Source organism: Apis laboriosa, unplaced genomic scaffold, assembly GCF_014066325.1.
Source record: "Apis laboriosa isolate Shangri-la unplaced genomic scaffold, ASM1406632v1 scaffold99_cov153, whole genome shotgun sequence".
Classification (NCBI taxonomy): domain Eukaryota; kingdom Metazoa; phylum Arthropoda; class Insecta; order Hymenoptera; family Apidae; genus Apis; species Apis laboriosa.
In genome coordinates this window covers 253,179-261,229 of record NW_025224965.1, presented here as the reverse complement: position 1 = coordinate 261,229, position 8,051 = coordinate 253,179, and the positions used below count along the sequence as shown (strand labels likewise).

Genomic DNA, 8,051 nt, shown 5'->3' with positions numbered 1-8,051 from the left:
TGGAGCATCGACCGCGATAGAAACGCTCGAACGACGAATAAGTCCGCCCGTTCGAGTTAAGTGTACACGAGTCATACTCGAACGCGTTCGAAATGGTCATCTTCCGCTCCGGTAAACACGGCGAAATGTTGATCCATCGAATCTTGGTCAACCGGTGGGCGTAGAAGATCGTGCTTGGACTTTAGGTGTGCTCGTTTCGCGTGAAAACCACCGATTATTCTCTTTGTATCCACTTTAGATAATTATCCTTTGTTCTTTAAAATAAATCTGTGAACCGAGAGATCTCAAAGTAAAGGTTAGGCAAAATAAAATGATCGAGTCCATTAATCGAAGAATTAATTGTTTACGGTTCGGATAAATAACAAGAATTAAATGGCATAATTGATTTATGCTAAGTTCTGAGATGTGATTTAAAGATATTTAAATATTTTACGGTAAAATAAATTTTTATTGTCAGAATCGCGTTTCTCATTATTTTAATTAAATGGCTGTTAACTTGGTTTTTTAAACGAAGATTTAATTATTGGTTTAATTTATTTTATTATTTAGAAAACTTAAACTTTTTAAATAAGTGATACATATATTTCTTTGGATTTAATAGGTTATTCGAGAATTTGTATAATAAAAAAATTGGAAGAATTTGCATCGATACATTTTTCATCGAATTAAGAATAAGTATACTCGCAGAACGATATTTAGAAACGGGAGAAAACGAAACGTCAAAACAGAACAAAGGGTTAACTATTCTAAGTGTTATCTGTCAATAATTTTAAAAATATTTTATCAAAAGAAACGAACACTTGGACTGAAATTGTCTCCGTTTCCAGCCTCTATCTCGCAATCGAGGATGAATCAATGATTCATCCTCCGATAGACAAGACGACAGACAACTTCAGAAACTTGGAGAAACATTAACGTATAACAAAAGTTGAACTAGTTGATCGGATCGATCGACCCGCATATCGTTCTTCTCACTGAAGAGAGGAAAAAAAAACTCTTGATGATTATATATTCTGGTGAAAAACAATGTCAGGGGTTATAGAAAGGAATCGTTTGTGCTTCATAGACACATAGTAGTGCGCGTCAACTATATTTAATGCATGTATTAGATCCACGAGGTTAACGATACCTCGTAAATAGTATCGAGTCTCTCGGTTTTATTCATTCTAACGTGGCTCATATGGAAGGAATAATGAGAAGAAAAAAAAGTAGAATCAAGAAGGTCCATCGTTATACAGGTACTGTAATATTTAGATATCAATTTTATTATTCTGTTAGAGTGTATTTAATAGAAAAATGAATTTCATTTGCTTGTGAATTCACAAAAGAATAATTGGTAATTACAGAATGTTGCATAAATATACCTATTTATTTTAACTTATCTTATCATTTTTCTTTATTTGCACTACGAATTGAGTCAACAATTTTGTAATACAAATTATATTGTTATATATTATTATATAATAGAAATAGTTCAAATGTATTATTTCTTCCCTTCTAAGATAATAAATAATAAATAGCAATAATAAGGAATAAAATATCATGATAGTATTTTGCATAGTACTTTAGTTATTCTTTCAAAAAAATAAGTGATAAATGAACGTGTTTTATCTGGATAAAATATATTTCTTCATATTTTATATTAATACGTTCTACTCTCCTCTTTTCAAAAATTTATTAAAATATATGTTTTTTGCAATTAACAATGCAGACAAAAAAGCTATTCTTTCCTTCCTTCTATAAAAATTCCCTCCTAAAAAAATTGAATAAAAGAATCGAAATATAAATCAAATCAATTGATTAATCAAAAAGTTAATTGCAAAGTAATTCGATACGAAACTCGTTAACTGTAAATCGATCGTTCCCAAACTCTAACCATAACAATGTCGTTCGTGCTCTCTCTCTCTCTCTCTCTCTCTCTCTCTCTCTCTCTCTCTCTTTCTCTTTCTTTTTCATCCCTTAATCTACAACTCGGAGAAGAAACTAAGAAAAAGAAACGATTACCACTTTATTATTCGTTATAGCTTTGTCGAAGGAACGAGGTTAATGGGTGTTGTACGCCTCGACAAAAACCGCGACGAAACTGTTCTATAGAACAGGAATCAATGCGAATCGAATCCTGCTACCCTGAATTCGATACCTAATCGCGAAGTAATATTCCACGCAGCTTCGGAATCCTGCCCCACATACTGAACTTCCCCAAATGGATTCGAGGCTCGTTCTCGAACATCGGGAATCGCGCAATCTGCATTTTTCCAAGGGATTATCCCCCATGTTCCCACAATATCGCCCCGTTTTCCACAACGTGCACAGAACACGATGATCATTATCGTTCCCTAATCGCAAACAAATTGAACGTCGACGATTCCTCGAACGATCCGATTGTTTCCGTGCATGAACGGATTCCATGCACGTTTATACATTGTACATTCGATGGAATGAATTTATTTTATTTTGGAAGTTGAAAAAAAAAAAATTCGTTTGGAAAAGGGAGATCTTTTTTTTTGGAATTATTTTTTTCTTTTTTAATTTTTGTTTTTTTTTAATAGAATCGTAATACAGGAATATTGACAGGAATATTGGCAAGTTTTGAAGTGAAAGATAGAAATGTTTGTGTTCGTTTCAAATATTTTATTATAATATTATTTTTTTCTTTTGCTGCATTTAAATATGAACGAGAAAATGCATGGAATTATCGTATTTCAGTTTTTTTAATATGAGTTAATTAATTGTTATTACAATATTGGGGATTTTATAATGCATTTTCTTTCTATTTCAAACAATTTTTAAACGTTTTTAAAATGATTTAATCTCTTTTGTAACATTCTTGATATGTTAATTGTAATAATTGAATCGAAATATCTTTGCTTTATGTGTGCGAAATGAAATTAATTAAATAATGTTATTGTAGTCTTTTTTGATATAAAAAAAATACAATTTAATTTTATATTTTTTTCTCAATTTATTAATTCTTTTATTTATTCAAATATAGAAAAATATTATTCGTGTGTAAAAATACATTATATTAAAAATATTTGATGATGAATAATTTTTAATATTATTAATATTTTCAATATTATTTTCTTTTATATGTAATGTAAATTTATAATACTTATTTTTTATTTTTCATAATTTAGAAAGTGGAAAATGTAAAATGAAAAAAAATAAAGCTTTATAAATAGAAAAATATTTAAATATTTAAATATTAAAGTATATATAAAATATTTAAATATTTAATTAGAATTATTTAATTATAAAACAGTTATAAAACAAATATTTCATTTTAATTTATATATTTTTGATAAAATATATAAATTGTTTATTTATTTTTTTATTTTTAATGTCTACAATAAATAAATAAAGCTTATTTAATTTAAGATGATATTTTATAAGAAATTTGATTGAAGGGTGAATTTTTAAAGTTCATTGTGCTGCCATCTAGTAATAAATTTACGTATTTCTCATTTAGATATGAACTTATAAACTTCATGGTGCTGCCATCTAGTAATCTAGAATTTACGTATTTCTAATTTAGAGATGAACTTATAAAGTTCATTGTGCTGCCATCTAGTAATGAATTTATGTATTTCTAATTTAAAAATAAACTTCTAAAGTTCATTGTGCTGCCATCTAGTAATGAATTAACGTATTTTTATTTTAAATACAGTAGAGATAGTTATTTACATTCTTCGAACATTTATTTGGTTAGTTTACGACTTTTTAAAGTGTATCTATTTAATGTAATAAAAATTGATAGAAAAATGAAAGTTAAAAAATGAGTGACAATCGCTTAAAAACGCTAAATTACTTGTACCATTGAAGTTTATATTCTTCTTTTAGTATTAAATGAATAAGGTAGTGAATTCAATTTTTTGTTTACACTGCTTATTGTTGTGGAGGGATGTATAAAATATTGTGTAAATACTGTATACATATAAATTTGTTGGGAGCACACAATAATTGGATTTGATTTGCTTTGGTGAAAGGAAATTTAAATGGATGATGAGTGATTCTGATGATACAGATGTTTTGCTCTTAATTCCACCTGACCTATTCCTTGTACCATCATCTTCAGAATCTGATATTAGTTCTGATCGAATGAAAACAAATTATAGTAGTAAAAAAACTGGAGTAATATCAGAACTTGTGGAGCATATGCAATCATTAGAAAGCAGAATTTTTGCTATTGAATCCAAAGACACTAGTTTAGATGTTACTTTTCTAAATAATTCATTGGATTCACAAATTGAAAATAATTCAATTGCCAAATTTAGGCAGACATTACCTAAAACCAAACTTTCTGTAAGTGAGAATTGTAGCTTACAAAACACTCCTATAAAACCTCGTCAATCCTTATCTGTTCCATCAACTCCTAATGGTAATTCATTGCCAAACCATATTAATTTTTGTCAAAATGATATAAACTTGGGGAATCATCTTTTTGTGTCTACGGCTACTAACGTAACTAATGCTAATAAACATGATGAAAATAAGCATGGTACTTTAATATCCCAGTCCTCTGTGGTGGTTTCTTCTGCTTGCAATGTGGGTTTTCCGCATGTTAATGTTACATCTTCTGGAGGGAAAACTTATTCTCATCCAGTTAATTGTAGAAATACAGATAATATATATGTTAAGCCTTCTGTCAATCAATTGCGTTCAATACCATCTACCTCAACTTTACCTAGCACAACAGAACAACCACAGTCAAGTTCTAAAACTAACATACCAGAAATGGAACTCTCTGAAGTTGATGAGTTACTTCAAGAGATGGAGGCTACTGAATTAGAATTGTCAAAAAGGATAAACAGGGTTTCCATGCATCATTGTCTTAAGGAACAAAATAATATATTAACTAATGATAGTAATGACAATTTTAAAAAAGGATATAATAATATGTATAAAAATTCTGTAAATCGACGATTGGAATTTAAATCACAAGATTCAAATGAATGTCATGATGTTTTATCAGTAAAATCTAATAAAAAATCTGATATCCTTGCTGATATATCCTTACCATACTGTGATTCATTCCATATAAATGAGACTGATAAAATGATCTCAGAATTTAAAACATGGGAACAAAGTATACAAAGTCAAGTTTCAAAGATTGGAGAAGTAGAACACACAGATACAAATTCAAGCAGTATTGATAAATCAATTGCAAAAGCAAATGATGTACAAAATAAGGAAATAGTTACTCAACAAATGCCTTTAAGTATAGATAATGTAAATAATATGAATTCAGTGAATATGAATAATATTGAAATACGTAATGTGCATAAAAAGATAGATACTTCATTGCATGATGAATCAACACAGTGCAATACTGCAACATCAACAAAAAGTACAGAATATAATGTATTGCATTTGCCAGAACCTTACAAAAGTTTACAACAAAATGGAAATTTAGAACATAACATAAAACAAACATGTGATGTACCACTTGTTAGAAATATTGCTCATGCTTCAACAAATACAGATTTTTTATCAAGGTATTTTTTATTATAATAATTTTATTATAAATATTAATATATAATTGATAGAAAAAAATTTAATATCAGAATTATAATCAGAATTAATAATATGATTTTATTTTTATTTTTACAGAAGAACTTTAGCAAATCCCAGGCTTTTATCACTATCAGATTTTTGGGAAAATAATGGTAACAAAACACAAGAAGAAATACATAGAATCAAATTAGAAGAAGAAAAATTTCGACGAGAGGTATATGAAAGTTTATTATTGATGAATATATTTAATTATAAGATATTCCATTAGAATATTTTTTATAGCATTGTGAACATTTAATTCAAGAACTCCAAAAACGATTGTTAGAGCAACAAGAGAAAGTTGCAGTAGCACTTAGAGTAGATAATGAAAAAAATGAGTTAATAACACAATTTCATAATGCATGGTCTAAATTAAAACAAAGAGTGAATATATTAGAAAATGAATACAGTGCTTTACAGACGAATTTTAAAAATGTAACAGAAAAACATCAATTAGAGATTTCAGAATTTCAATTACAAATCAAACGATGTGAAGGTGAATTATCAAAAGCTTTAGATCTTGCAGCTGGATATAAGGAAAAAAATGATATTGCAATGAAAGAAAAAGTAGAATTATTAAAAAATCATGCCGACGAATTGGAAAATTATAAATCATTTGTACAAGAAGCAGAAAATAGATATGAAAAATTGAAAATAGAATATGATAAATTATTAGAAAAAAATCAACAATCTGAAGAAACATTAAAGACTCTTCAACAAGAATTAGGAAAGGAACGATTAAAAGGTGGAGAAGTTAGAAATGAAATGGATGTTATTCATAAAGCATTAGATACTTGTGAAGCTGAATTGATTGTACTTAGACAAGAAAAAGAAAACTTACAATTGAAACTAAGAGAAGAAAATGGTAGAAATTCAATTTTAGAACAAAAAAATGCGGCATTACTTTCAACTCTTGATGATGTCAAAAAAGCTGAGGTAATAAAATAAATAATATTTTTCGGCATTTATAAATATTAATTTGTAATAATTTTTATAGAAATTAGCTAGAGACGAAACAAGATTTCTTGCAGAGCAAAAAGAAAAAATCAGATGTGAATTACAAGAAATTTATCAAAAACAAGTTGATGAAGTAGTAAAAGTTAAATTGCAAGAGTTTCAAACTCAACTTGATGTTGCTGAATCAGAATTTCTTGAGGAATTAAAAACTAGACAACAAGTTATTGCTGAATGTGCAGCTAGAAAAATTAAAGATATTATAGATAAGTATGTTCTTTATATTCTCATGATAATTTAAAAAGAAATAAAACATTTCATAAATTAATTTATATCAATTATATTTAGACATAAATTAGAAATAAATTTATTGGAAGAAAAACATAAAGAAGAAAAAAGACTATGTGAACTTCAATTAGCAGAAGCTTTACAGAAGTCGTCGTTCTTAGAATCGCAACTTAATTCTCAACGTGCTACTAAATCTCAGCTTGCAGAACAGCTTCACTCAGTAATGCAAAATCAATGGCAACAAGCTTTACAAATTATATCAGGTAGAATTATTGCAATTTATTATTCATATAATATTATTATTAATTTTGCTTAATATATATTTAATATATATTTATAGGTGGAAATATGGAAAATTTGACACCGCTTCAAAAAATTCATGCTGAAAAATTATTCGAATTAAGAAGTCCAAAAAAGTCTGAATCAATGCCAAATTGTTATACAAAGATTTCTCAAGAACCAATAAAATTAACTTCGCACGTATCAGATATGAGAAAGTTTTGTGATCAAAATGAATATATGAATACATCAATTGATGAAACCCCATTAAGTAGTAGAAAAGAATCAAAAGATGATCTCCGAAAATATGTGAAAATGGTTAGTTCTATTTAATTTTAACACATATATAAATAATTTAAGATTTGATATTTTATAGATTGCTGAAATGCAGAAAGCAAATGAAGAATTTTCAAAAATTACGGGAAGTATTTCTAGTCCATCTTTAACATGTAGAGAAGTACCAAGAAAACATTATTTAAGAAAGGAATGTGATATTAGAGATGAAAATCATATTGAATGGCAATCTATATCAAAAGTAAGTAAATTTATTTTGTTTTTTTAAATTAATTAATTAATATTATATTTTGATTTTCTTATATATTATAAACTTAGGAAACTAGTGAATTCATTCCAATTTCACAAAAGATATCCATAAAAGGAGAGCAACAAAAAGTTAAACCTCCATGGAAATGATTTTACATGTACAATGATATAATGTAAATCATTCATAAAGTGGACCATGTTAAAATCGTAACTATACAGTGCATTTAATTAGATATATTTAAAATGTAACAAATATTTTTTACTTAAATGAAATATATTTTTCATTTTTAATTATGCTATTGTGTTCTTATATAATATTTTCATATATGATAATCTTTTCTTTTTTTATACTTATATAATTATAATATTAATTATTTTATTCCGACTATAATTCAAAGGAAAAGGATGTTCGATAAAAAAACTTAAATGATAAA

The 8,051-nt window shown here is 27.2% G+C and overlaps 1 protein-coding gene across 1 annotated transcript; it reads left to right on the top strand.

The window, feature by feature from the left end:
• The first annotated feature begins 3,751 nt into the window (after nucleotides 1-3,751).
• Nucleotides 3,752-7,922, top strand: LOC122719700 (putative uncharacterized protein DDB_G0271606). The gene is made up of 8 exons (XM_043945742.1): nucleotides 3,752-5,495; nucleotides 5,611-5,728; nucleotides 5,797-6,489; nucleotides 6,551-6,777; nucleotides 6,856-7,058; nucleotides 7,136-7,392; nucleotides 7,451-7,609; nucleotides 7,687-7,922. The coding sequence occupies exons 1-8, from the start codon at nucleotides 4,000-4,002 to the stop codon at nucleotides 7,765-7,767; spliced, it is 3,234 nt and encodes a 1,077-aa protein (XP_043801677.1). The 5' UTR covers nucleotides 3,752-3,999; the 3' UTR covers nucleotides 7,768-7,922.
• Nucleotides 7,923-8,051: the final 129 nt, after the last annotated feature.

Bases quoted from the DNA above. Each gene is read 5' to 3' on its own strand.
- LOC122719700 (XM_043945742.1), top strand. From the start codon at position 4,000: ATGATGAGTGATTCTGATGATACAGATGTTTTGCTCTTAATTCCACCT. The intron at 5,496-5,610 runs GTATTTTTTATT...TTATTTTTACAG, and splicing joins AATACAGATTTTTTATCAAG to AAGAACTTTAGCAAATCCCA. The intron at 6,490-6,550 runs GTAATAAAATAA...TAATTTTTATAG, and splicing joins ATGATGTCAAAAAAGCTGAG to AAATTAGCTAGAGACGAAAC.